The sequence below is a fragment of the Salvelinus alpinus genome, chromosome 30, assembly GCF_045679555.1.
Source record: "Salvelinus alpinus chromosome 30, SLU_Salpinus.1, whole genome shotgun sequence".
In the NCBI taxonomy this organism is placed as follows: Eukaryota; Metazoa; Chordata; class Actinopteri; order Salmoniformes; family Salmonidae; genus Salvelinus; species Salvelinus alpinus.
The window spans coordinates 8,608,958-8,622,661 of NC_092115.1; the positions used below are offsets into that span (position 1 = coordinate 8,608,958).

A 13,704-nucleotide genomic window follows, 5' to 3' on the forward strand; every position below is an offset into this window, starting at 1 on the left:
CGCCAGTCAGGAGCAGCCAGAGCCGCCCGCCAGTCAGGAGCAGCCAGAGCCGCCCGCCAGCCAGGATCTGCCAGAGCCGCCCGCCAGCCAGGATCTGCCAGAGCCGCCCGCCAGCCAGGATCTGCCAGAGCCACCCGCCAGCCAGGATCTGCCAGAGCCGCCCGCCAGCCAGGATCTGCCAGAGCCGTCTGCCAGTCATGAGCTGCCCTTCAGTCCGGAGCTGCCCTTCAGTCCGGAGCTGCCCTTCAGTCCGGAGCTGCCCTTCAGTCCGGAGCTGCCCTTCAGTCCGGAGCTGCCCCTCAGTCCGGAGCTGCCCCTCAGTCCGGAGCTGCCCCTCAGTCCGGAGCTGCCCCTCAGTCCGGAGCTGCCCCTCAGTCCGGAGCTGCCCCTCAGTCCGGAGCTGCCCCTCCGTCCAGTGGCGCCCTCTAGGATGGTATTCAGTCCAGGACTCGCTGAAAGGGTCTCCGCTCCAGAGGCGCCACCAAAGCAGGTAGTGACTATGGTGAAGTGGGGGTCACGTCCCGCACCCGAGCCGCCGCCATTAGAAGGCCCACCCGGATCCTCCCCTTCTGTGTCAGGTTTGCGGCCGGAGTCTGCACCTTTGGGGGGGGGGGGGGGGTACTGTCACGCCGTGGCCTTAGTTATCTTTGTTTTCTTTATTATTTTAGTTAGGTCAGGGTGTGACATGGGGGATGTTGGTGTGTTTTTGTCTAGTCGAGGGTGTTTGTATTGTCTAGGGGGTTTTGGTAGAGTTTATGGGGTTGTGTTCAGTGTAGGTGTTTAGGTATGTCTATGGTTGCCTGAGTGGTTCTCAATCAGAGACAGCTGTCTATCGTTGTCTCTGATTGGGAGCCATATTTAAGGCAGTCATAGGCATTAGGCAGGTTGTGGGTAATTGTCTATGTCTATGTTGCATGTTAGCACTTAGTCTGTATAGCTTCACGTTCGTCAGTTTGTTGTTTTGTTAGTTTGTATAAGTATTTGTTTCGTCTTCATTTTATTAAAGAGGATGTATCATTATCACGCTGCGCCTTGGTCCACTCTTTCACCTCAAGACGATCGTGACACTAAATAACTCAACTGGCTAGTTTGCCTGTCTATCAAGGGAAGGGCGGGTTGTACTTTGATCCTGCTACTCTGATTGGATAGAGTGAAGCTGTATTTCTCTGTCCACTCACTTCAAAATTTCACCCGATCACTTTCACTTCTATTTTTCGGTCTGCTGCTGCCTCCTGTTAGCGTGCTACTATGATAAATTAAATGGTAAGGACGTTTGCTATCAATCTATCAATGTGCATAATATCTAACAAGTTGGGGCGACAATATTGAAAAATATGAAACGTCGACGAGAATTCTGACTGATAGCAAACTTATCTGCCCGCTGCAAATTGAATACAGACACAGGTCAAACACAGACACACTCCACTGCAGCTCATAGTCTGAAGCTTGTATGGTCTATGAATGTGCAGGGAGATATTTTGCCAACATCTATTTAGGCATATTAAAACATTTCATTTTTTTCCTATCACGAGGAGCATCCGATCCGACTATCTGTCAATTTAGGGATACGATTACTAATACGAGTATGGCCATGTCGGCACACCCTTAATCTTTACCATCAGATTGAAAAAGAGCCTGAATTCAGTTGCCAGGGAGCAGGAGATCTTTACCATCAGATGGGCCTGCATCGGGCACATCTCCTTCAAACACCATTAAGGTGCTTGAAATGCTGCTAACCCTGAGGCTGTCAGACAACACTCCCACTTTCTGCCCGGCGACCACGCCTGCTGACTGCTGATTGGCGATGGCCGTATCTGTGGAGATCTCCATGGAGACACGTCGGTCGAAGGGCAGTGAGTTAACGCTGGAGCTGTCGGCCTCGCTCTCCATCCAGCACGAGTCAGTATCGGAGGCCGACGAGAGGCGGCTCTTGCCCCAGTGTTCGTTGGCACATGCCCCGACAACCATGCCCGTTCCCGCACCCACACCCATGGCCAGGGAAGTCTGGTGAAGGTGGGCCATCGAGAGTCAAGGGAGGCACCACTGTTGGAGCTGAAGGATGAAAGCAGGTCCTTGTCACCCACACGCAGCAGCGAGCGTAGCATGGGCACGTAGCTGGCGATTGCGATGCGGTACTTGGGGTGCGTGATGGCGTAGATGATGGGGTTGTGGATGGCCGAGGCCTTGGTGATGAAGGCGGGCACTGAGTTCATGTAGGGCGTCAGCAGGTGGGCATAGCCTGCCATGGCGACCAGCGCCACCAGCGAGTAGGGTGACCAAGACACGACGAAGAGTAGGATGACCACTTTGGACATGCGCCACTCACCGCGAAGCCGCTCGTACGCCTTGTACTTCTTGCCGCAGTCCAGCCACCGCACATCTCGGCCTGCCCGGCAGATGGTGCGGAAGATGGCTATGTAGCAGCCGCCGATCAACCCCAGTGGGATGAAGAAGACGAAGGTGATGAGGAGGATGGTGTAGGCACGCACCGATGGGGTGAAGGTGGTGTAGTCCCAGCTGCATGACGTCTGCAGGCCCTCGGGCACATAGGCGCTCCAGCCAAAGAACGGCGGCAGGCTCCACCCCAGGCTCCAGACCCAACAGGCTCCACCCCAGGCTCCAGACCCAACAGGCTATCAACATGACTATGGCCCGCCGCCGGCTCATGCTGCCTAGCGAGGCCAGCGGCCGGGTGATGGCCAGGCAGCGGTCAACGGCGATGGCTGTCAGCGTCATCATGGAGCACATGCCGAAGAGGGCGCCACAGAACGCGTAGAGCTCACAGGCGCGCTCGCCAAACACCCAGCGGCGGTGCAGCGAGGCCACAAAGAAGACGGGGGACTGGGTAAGCGACATGAGGAAGTCAGCCACGGGCCAGGTTGACCACAAACAGGTTGCCCAGTGTGTTGAGGGTGCGGATGCGACAGAAGACATAGATGACCAGAGCATTACCCAGCACGCCCATGTTGCCCACCATGAGGATGACCGAGCCGATGATGTAGTGCGCGTGGTCAGGAACATCCACGGTGGAGAAGGGATGCGGTGGCACGGGGTGGAAGGGCAGGTGGGTTGGCCCATGGCCGAGCACATGATCAAGTTTATAGTTCCTGGAAGGGTTGAGAGGTGCTCCTTAAAAACCCTTGTGCAGTTGAGCTCCCCTGGTGAGCAAAAGGCCCCTTTTCTGGTCGAATGATTTTCCATCTCCAGACTTTTTCAGTGAACTATCCCAATAAAAGTTTCCTGCCTTTATCCGAAAAGGGTAGACAAAGTAGACAATGCAAAACAGCGATGATGATGTCCTTCCTGGACAAACAGTTTAGTTCAGTTTAGACCAGTTTAGAGCAGTTTCTCTAAGTAAAGTCCTGCAGCTCATTTCTCAGTCAGCAAGTGAGCTCTGTGATTCCTCTTCCCTCCGCCTACTGCATACAGTACGGTCCCCAAACCCACATCAGCTCTAGATATACTGATGGGAGATTTTCTAGACTGTTATTGACCAGACCCCAGACTGCTCTATTTTCATACTCTGGTTGGCACTGGTTGTCTCGGTTGTGTTGTGTTGGTGGTGGCGATTCATCAATGAAAGAAAGAATAACCTCATTGACATATTTAAAGGTATAGTTTACCCACATTACAAAATGACACATTACATTTCAAAAACCGATGCATGGTTGTGTTCTCTCCTTGTCCATAGTTTGCTTACAGGGTAAGAAAATAAATATGGAATTTGGGTGGACCATCCCTAATAAATGCAATATAACCCCATTCACACACAGCCATGGTCTGTTATGTACTGGCTTTTCTTCTAGTGATTAGTCAGTAGGCTTTTCCATTCCATTCATAAAGAAAAAGGAATGGTTCAGATACTGCATGAGATTAGATGAAAAATATTATATGCATGATCTAATGCAAAAAAAATACACAAATAATACATTATCTGATGAAATTGCTTAAGAAAGGGGCACAAGACAGGGATGTCCTCTCTCCCCCCTCATGTTTGCACTGGCAATTGAACCGCTTGCAGAAAGAATTAGACAGGACCCAAACGTAACAGGTATCAGTATTGGTAAACATGAATATAAGCTAAACTTATTCGCAGATGATCTCCTGATATACCTGACCAATACTGAAAACTCGTCCCCCCTTGCTAAAAATATTTTCTGAATATTTTCACATGTGCTCCCTCTCCCTGCCTCTAGGTCACCAGGCTGCTCATTATGGCGCACACCTGTCACCATCGTTACACACACCTGAGCGTCATCAGACTCAGCTGGACTCCATCACTTCCTTGATTACCTGCCCTATATTTGTCACTCCCTTTGGTTCCTTCCCCAGGCGACATTGTTTATGTTTTCATGTCATGTCTGTGCGTTGTTCACGTTTTCTTGTTTTGTATTGTGTCATGTTTATTTATTAAAACACTCAGTCCCTGAACTTGCTTCCTGACTCTCAGTGCACTCGTTACTGAATACCCTAAAATCTTGAGGAGAAAAAAATGAAAAAGAAAAAGAATAACTCATGATCTACAGCAATCCTTTAAGTGGACCACGAACATATAAAATACTTAGGATGCTTAATAAGTGACAACAAAAAACAAATATATATAGATACTTTTATCCCATTACTCAACAATATGAAAGCAGATTTAATAAAATGGAACAATCTTCCCATGAATCTTACAGGTAGAATAAACAAACCTCTTCAGAATGGCATGGCTCCGAAGGTTTTTATATTTATTCTGGGTAATACCAATTACCCCATCCGAAGACATACTTTAAAAAAGTACACTCGGTCATAACAGACTTTATATGGGCAAATAAAACTCATAGAATAAAAAGGAAAGTTTTACATCTCCCTAAGTCTGAGGGGGGTTTTAACCTTCCAGACATGGAATTGTATCAACTCACCACTCAAGGCTTTTACTCAAGACATATAGTTAAATGCACTAAAGAGGAACAATGGATACATATTTGAAGATGCGAGTGCTCATCCTGAGAATCTTTTCACGTGTCTATTTTCAAAGGATAGCGCTAAGAACATTAATATACTCCTTTCAGTAGTCCTTTCACTGTCAACTGCGTTTATTTTCAGCAAACTTAACATGTGTAAATATTTGTATGAACATAACAAGATTCAACAACTGAGACATAAACTGAACAATTCCACAGACATGTGACTAACATAAATGTAATAATGTGTCCCTGAACAAAGAGGGGGGTCAAAATTAAAAGTAACAGCCAGTATCTGGTGTGGCCACCAGCTGCATTAAGTACTGCAGTGCATCTCCTCCTCATGGACTGCACCAGATTTGCCAGTTCTTGCTGTGAGACGTTATCCGACTCTTCCACCTAGGCACCTGCTAGTTCACTGACATTTTTTGGGGGAATGGCCTTAGCCCTCACCCTCCGATCCAACAGGTCCCAGACGTGCTCAATGGGATTGAGATCCGGGCTCTTCGCTGGCCATGGCAGAACACTGACATTCCTGTCTTGCAGGAAATCAGACACAGAATGAGCAGTATGGCTGGTGGCATTGTCATGCTGGAGGGTCATGTCAGGATGAACCTGCAGGAAGGGTACCACATGAGGGAGGAGGATGTCTTCCCTGTAATGCACAGCGTTGAGATTGCCTGCAATGATAACAAGCTCAGTCTGATGATGCTGTGACACAGCGCCCCAGACCATGACGGACCCTCCACCTACAAATCGATCCCGCTCCAGAGTACAGGCGTAACGCTCATTCCTTCAACGATAAATGCGAATCAGACCATCACTTTTGGTGAGACAAAACCACGACTCGTCAGTGAAGAGCACTTTTTGCCAGTCCTGTCTGGTCCAGCAATGGTGGGTTTGTGCCCATAGGCAATGTTGTTGCCGGTGATGTCTGGTGAGGACCTGCCTTACAACAGGCCTACAAGCCCTCAGTCCAGCCTCTCTCAGCCTAAGTCTGAGCACTGATGGAGGGATTGTGCGTTCCTGGTATAAAGGCAGTTGTTGTTGCCATTCTGTACCTGTCCCGCAGGTGTGATGTTTAGATATACCGATCCTGTGCAGGTGTTGTTACACGTGGTCTGCCACTGCGAGGACAATCAGCTGTCCGTCCTGTCTCCCTGTAGCACTGTCTTAGGTGCCTCACAGTACGGACATTGCAATTTATTGCCCTGGTCACATCTGCAGTCCTCATGCCTCCTTGCTGCATGCCTAAGGCACGTTCACGCAGATGAGCAGGGACCCTGGGCATCTTTCTTTTGGTATTTTTCAGAGTCAGTAGAAAGGCCTCTTTAGTGTCCTACGTTTTCATAACTGTGGCCTTAATTGCCTACCGTCTGTAAGCTGTTAGTGTCTTAACGACCGTTCCACAGGTGCATGTTCATTAATTGTTTATGGTTCATTGAACAAACAGTGTTGACACCCTTTACAATGCATATCTGTGAATTTATTTGGATTTTTACGAATTATCTTTGAAAGACAGGGTCCTGAAAAAGGGACATTTCTTTTTTTGCTGAGTTTATATTCATAGTTAAGAACACTAACACTATGGAAGACAATGAAATATATTTTACAATAATCAATTTCACTCCCTAAAAACATGACACTATGGAACAATCCTTGGACAGCTTTTCAGAATTCACAGATGAATTGGTCCACATGGAAAACTAAATGCATAGAAACCGTAAATGACTTGGTAATAGGGAATACATCTATTTTAATTACAGAGTTCAAAAGCAATTTTGGACTGACCAATGTAAATTAGATATTTTCAACTTCAAATTAAAAGTTTCATATCAAGAAATGTCGATTTTGAAATATTTTGGACATCAGAGCAATCTTGAGGGAATTCTATTTGAGTCAGAAAAGGATGTTCATATGATAGATAAGATAGGTAAGATGCAGTGCGTTCGGAAAGTATTCAGACCCCTTGACTTTTTCCACATTTTGTTACTTTACAGAATTATTCTAAAATGGATTAAATAGTTTTTCCCCTCATTAATCTACACACAATACCCCATAATGACATCACAATACCCAATAATGACATCACAATATCCCATAATGACAAAGGAAAACTGGTTTTTAGAAATGTTTGAAAATGTATACAAATTTTAAAACGGAAATATCACATTTTCTTAAGTATTCAGACTCTTTAATCAGTACTTTGTTGAATCACCTTTGGCACCAATTACAGCCTCAAGTCTTTTTGGGTATGATGCTACAAGCTTGACACAACTGTATTTATTTGGGGAGTTTCTCCCATTCCTCTCTGCAGATCCTCTCAAGCTCTGTCAGGTTGTATGGGGAGTGTTGCTGCACAGCTATTTTCAGGTCTCTCCAGAGATGTTAGTTCGGGTTCAAGTCCAGGCTCTGGCTGGGCCACTAAAGGACATTCAGAGACTTGTACCGAAGCCACTCCTGCGTTGTCTTGGCTGTATGCTTAGGGTCGTTGTCCTGCTGGAAGGCGAACCTTTCCCCCAGTCTGAGGTCCTGAGCAGGTTTTCATCAAGGACCTTTGTGTACTTTGCTCCGTTCATCTTTGCTCCATTCTATCCTGACTAATCTCCCAGTCCCTGCCACTGAAAAACATCCCCACAGCATGATGCTGCCAACACCATGCTTCACCGTAGGGATGGTGCCAGGTTTCCTCAGACGTAACACTTGGCATTCAGGTCAAAGAGTTCAATCTTGGCTTCATCAAACCAGAGGATATTGTTTCTCATGGTCTGAGAGTCTTTAGGTGTCTTTTGGCAAACTCCAAGCGAGCTGTCATGTGGTAGAGTGTCTGGCCAGTGTTATGGTAGAGTGTCTGGCCACTCTACCATAAAGGCTTGATTGGTGGAGTGCTGCAGAGGGTTGTCCTTCTGGAATGTTCTCTCATCTCCACAGAGGAACTCGGGAGCTCTGTCAGAGTGACCATCGGGTTCTTGGTCACCTCCCTGACCAAGGTCCTTCTCCCACGATTGCTCAGTTCGGTCTGGCAGCCAACTCTAAGAAGAGTCTTGGTGGTTTCAAACGTCAGGCCACTGTGTTCTTGGGGACCTTCAATGCTGCAGAATTGTTTTGTACCCTTCCCCAGATCTGTTCCTCGACACAATCCTGTCTCGGAGCTATACTGACAATTCATTCAACCTCATGGCTTGGTTTTTGCTCTGACATGCACTGTCAACTGTGGGACCTTATATTGATAGGTGTGTGCCTTTCCAAATCATGTCCAATCAATTGAATGTACCACAGGTGGACTCCAATTAAGTTGTAGAATAGAAACAATAGATCAATAGAAACAGGATGCACCTGAGCTCAATTTCGAGTCTCATAGCAAAGGGTCTGAATACTTATGTAAATAAGGTATTTCAGTTTTTTTTTTTTATACATTTGCAAAAAATTCTAAAAGCCAGTTCTCACTTTGTCATAATGAGGTATTATGTGTAGATTGCTATGACAAAAGTAATATTTTGTCCAATTTAGAATAGGGCTGTAACGTAACAACATTCGGAAAAAGTCAAGGGGTCTGAATATTTTCCGAAGGCACTGTACACACAACTTTGCAGAGAGCCTATCCAACTGACAATTCTTAGAAAAAATATATAAACTATTGGAACCAAGACTTAAAAATAACTGATATTGGCATAAGATGGAAGGAATGATGGAACATAACTAACTAAATTACAGTTAATGAAAATGTACGATTAATGTACGATTAAAAAAATATTTTTTTTATTTAACCTTTATTTAACCAGGTAGGCTAGTTGAGAACAAGTTCTCATTTACAACTGCGACCTGGCCAAGATAAACCAAGCAGTGCGACACAAACAACAACACAGAGTTACACATGGAATAAACAAACAGAGTCAATAACACAATAGAAAAAAGAAAGTCTATATACAGTGTGTGCAAATGGCGTGAGGAGGTAAGGCAATAAATAGGCCATAGCAGCGAAGTAATTACAATTTAGCAAATTAACACTGGAGTGATAGATGTGCAGATGATGATGTGCAAGTAGAAATACTGGTGTGCAAAAGGGCAGAAAGGTAAATAAAAACAATATGGGGATGAGGTAGATAGATTGGATGGGCTATTTACAGATGGACTATGTACAGCTGCAGCGATCGGTTAGCAGCTCAGATAGCTGATGTTGGAAGTTAGTGAGGGAAATATAAGTCTCCAGCTTCAGCGATGTTTGCAATTCGTTCCAGTCATTGGCAGCAGAGAATTGGAAGGAAAGGCGGCCAAAGTAGGTGTTGGACCTTACATATAATTGTCATCTCCCGTTGTCTGGTGGAAAGCAGACGAAACCAGGTTTTCCTCTAGGATTTTGCCTGTGCTTAGCTCTATTTGTATCCAAATAAACTCCCCAGTCCATAACGATTACAAGTATACCCATAACATGATGCAGCCACCATTATGCTTGAAAATATTGAGAGTGGCACTCTGTAATGTGTTGTATTGGATTTGCCCCGAACATAACACTTTGTATTTAGGACAAAAAGTGAATAGCTTTCATGCAGTATTACTTTAATGTTTTGGAATATTTGTATTCTGTACAGGCTTCCTTCAATTCACTCTCATTTAGGTTAGTATTGTGGAGTAACTACAATGTTGTTGATCCATCCTCAGTTTCCTCCTATCACAGCCATTGGCCTCATGGTGAAATCCCTGAGCGATTTCCTTCCTCTCCAGCAACTGAGTTAGGAATTACGCCTGTATCTTTGTTGTGAGTGGGTGTATTGATACACCATCCAAAGTGTAATTAATAACTTTACCATGGTCAAACCGATATTCATTGTCTGTTTAAAAAAAAAACATTAACCAATAGGTGCCCTTGTTTGAGAGGCATTGGAAAACCTCCCTGGTCTTTGTGGTTGAATCTGTGTTTGAAATTCACTGCTTGGCTGGGGGACCTTGCAGATAATTGTATGTGTGGAGGTACAGAGATGAGGAAGTCATTAAAAATCATGTTAAACACTATTATTGCACATAGAGAGAGTCCATGCTACTTATTATCTGACTTGTTAAGCAAATATTTTACTCCTGAACTTATTTACAGTAGGCTTGCCATAAGAAATGGGGTTGAATACTTATTGACTCAATACATTTCAGCTTTTAATTTTGAATGAATTTGTTTTTAAAAATATATGAAAAAACATCATTCCACTTTGACATTATGGGGTATTGTGTGTAGGCCATTTCAAATACAGGCTGTAACACACCAAAGAAAATGAAAAAAAATCAGGTGGTGTGAATACTTTCTGAAGTATATACTTAAAAACTGGGAAATCAACCAAACCTCCATTGTTAACACAATGGAAAAATAACTATTACTATCTGAATGTTGTAAGTACGTGGGCGACAGAGAGAAACAAAATGGTGCAGTGATTCGGGCGCTGGAGATTTTTTTATTTTTTTATTTTTTTATTTCACCTTTATTTAACCAGGTAGGCTAGTTGAGAACAAGTTCTCATTTGCAACTGCGACCTGGCCAAGATAAAGCATAGCAGTGTGAACAGACAACACAGAGTTACACATGGAGTAAACAATAAACAAGTCAATAACATGGTAGAAAAAAAAAAGAGAATCTATATACAATGTGTGCAAAAGGCATGAGGTAGGCAATAAATCGAATAATTACAATTTAGCAGATTAACACTGGAGTGATAAATCATCAGATGATCATGTGCAAGAAGAGATACTGGTGTGCAAAAGAGCAGAAAAGTAAATAAATAAAAGCAGTATGGGGGGTGAGGTAGGTAAATTGGGTGGGTAGTTTACAGATGGACTATGTACAGCTGCAGCGATCGGTTAGCTGCTCGGATAGCAGATTTTTAAAGTTGTTGAGGGAGATAAAAGTCTCCAACTTCAGAGATTTTTGCAATTCGTTCCAGTCGCAGGCAGCAGAGAACTGGAAGGAAAGGCGTCCAAATGAGGTTTTGGCTTTAGGGATGATCAGTGAGATACACCTGCTGGAGCGCGTGTTGCGTGTGGGTGTAGCCATCGTGACCAGTGAACTGAGATAAGGCGGCACTTTACCTAGCATAGCCTTGTAGATGACCTGGAGCCAGTGGGTCTGACGACGAACATGTAGCGAGGGCCAGCCGACTAGGGCATACAGGTCGCAGTGGTGGGTCGTATAAGGTGCTTTAGTAACAAAACGAATGGCACTGTGATAAACTGCATCCAGTTTGCTGAGTAGAGTATTGGAAGCTATTTTGTAGATGACATCGCCGAAGTCGAGGATCGGTAGGATAGTCAGTTTTACTAGGGTAAGTTTGGCGGCGTGAGTGAAGGAGGCTTTGTTGCGGAATAGAAAGCCGATTCTTGCTTTGATTTTGGATTGGAGATGTTTGATATGAGTCTGGAAGGAGAGTTTGCAGTCTAGCCAGACACCTAGGTACTTATAGATGTCCACATATTCTAGGTCGGAACCGTCGCAGGGTGGTGATGCTAGTCGGGCGTGCGGGTGCAGGCAGCGAACGGTTGAAAAGCATGCATTTGGTTTTACTAGCGTTTAAGAGCAGTTGGAGGCCACGGAAGGAGTGTTGTATGGCATTGAAGCTCGTTTGGAGGTTAGATAGCACAGTGTCCAAGGAAGGGCCGGAAGTATATAGAATGGTGTCGTCTGCGTAGAGGTGGATCAGGGAATCGCCCGCAGCAAGAGCAACATCATTGATGTATACAGAGAAAAGAGTCGGCCCGAGAATTGAACCCTGTGGTACCCCCATAGAGACTGCCAGAGGACCGGACAACATGCCCTCCGATTTGACACACTGAACTCTGTCTGCAAAGTAGTTGGTGAACCAGGCAAGGCAGTCATTAGAAAAACCGAGGCTACTGAGTCTGCCGATAAGAATATGGTGATTGACAGAGTCGAAAGCCTTGGCCAGGTCGATGAAGACGGCTGCACAGTAATGTCTTTTATCGATGGCGGTTATGATATCGTTTAGTACCTTGAGCGTGGCTGAGGTGCACCCATGACCGGCTCGGAAACCGGATTGCACAGCGGAGAAGGTACGGTGGGATTCGAGATGGTCAGTGATCTGTTTGTTGACTTGGCTTTCGAAGACCTTAGATAGGCAGGGCAGGATGGATATAGGTCTGTAACAGTTTGGGTCCAGGGTGTCTCCCCCTTTGAAGAGGGGGATGACCGCGGCAGCTTTCCAATCCTTGGGGATCTCAGATGATACGAAGGAGAGGTTGAACAGGCTGGTGATAGGGGGTGCGACAATGGCGGCGGACAGTTTCAGAAATAGGGGGTCCAGATTGTCAAGCCCAGCTGATTTGTATGGGTCCAGGTTTTCCAGCTCTTTCAGAACATCTGCTATCTGGATTTGGGTAAAGGAGAAGCTGGGGAGGCTTGGGCGAGTAGCAGCGGAGGGGGCGGGGCTGTTGGCCAAGGTTGGAGTCGCCAGGAGGAAGGCATGGCCAGCCATTGAGAAATGCTTGTTGAAGTCTTCGATTATCACGGATTTATCGGTGGTGACCGTGTTACCTAGCCTCAGTGCAGTGGGCAGCTGGGAGGAGGTGCTCTTGTTCTCCATGGACTTTACAGTATCCCAGAACTTTTTGGAGTTAGAGCTACAGGATGCAAATTTCTGCTTGAAAAAGCTGGCCTTTGCTTTCCTGACTGACTGCGTGTATTGGTTCCTGACTTCCCTGAACAGTTGCATATCGCGGGGGCTCTTCGATGCTATTGCAGTTCGCCACAGGATGTTTTTGTGCTGGTCGAGGGCAGTCAGGTCTGGAGTGAACCAAGGGCTATATCTGTTCTTGGTTCTGCATTTTTTGAACGGAGCATGCTTGTCTAATATGGTGAGGAAGTAACATTTAAAGAATGACCAGGCATCCTCAACTGACGGGATGAGGTCAATATCCTTCCAGGGTACCCGGGCCAGGTCGATTAGAAAGGCCTGCTCGCAGAAGTGTTTTAGGGAGCGTTTGACAGTGATGAGGGGTGGTCGTTTGACCGCGGACCCGTGGCGGATACAGGCAATGAGGCAGTGATCGCTGAGATCTTGATTGAAGACAGCAGAGGTGTATTTGGAGGGCAGGTTGGTCAGGATAATGTCTATTAGGGTGCCCATGTTTACGGATTTAGGGTTGTACTTGGTGGGTTCCTTGATGATTTGTGTGAGATTGAGGGCATCAAGCTTGGATTGTAGGACTGCCGGGGTGTTAAGCATATCCCAGTTTAGGTCACCTAACAGAACAAACTCTGAAGCTAGATGGGGAGCGATCAATTCACAGATGGTGTCCAGGGCACAGCTGGGAGCTGAGGGGGGTCGGTAGCAGGCGGCAACAGTGAGAGACTTATTTCTGGAGAGATTAATTTTTAAAATTAGAAGTTCGAACTGTTTGGGCATAGACCTGGAAAGTATGACAGAACTTTGCAGGCTATCTCTGCAGTAGATTGCAACTCCTCCCCCTTTGGCAGTTCTATCTTGACGGAAAGTGTTATAGTTGGGTATGGAAATCTCAGAATTTTTGGTGGCCTTCCTAAGCCAGGATTCGGACACGGCAAGGACATCAGGGTTGGCAGAGTGTGCTAAAGCGGTGAGTAAGGCAAACTTAGGGAGGAGGCTTCTGATGTTGACATGCATGAGGCCAAGGCTTTTTCGATCACAGAAGTCAACAAATGAGGGTGACTGGGGACATGCAGGGCCTGGGTTTACCTCCACATCACCCGAGGAACAGAGGAGTAGTAGGATGAGGGTGCGGCTAA

At 46.0% G+C, this 13,704-nt stretch overlaps 1 protein-coding gene across 1 annotated transcript; it reads right to left on the reverse strand.

Moving 5' to 3' along the window:
* Positions 1 to 1,641: 1,641 nt before the first annotated feature.
* opn4.1 (opsin 4.1) lies at positions 1,642 to 3,201 on the reverse strand. The gene is given in 5 exon segments (XM_071375650.1): positions 1,642 to 2,012; positions 2,015 to 2,606; positions 2,608 to 2,871; positions 2,873 to 3,112; positions 3,115 to 3,201. Coding segments are annotated over 5 exon segments (1,554 nt in total).
* Between the last annotated feature and the right edge of the window lie 10,503 nt (positions 3,202 to 13,704).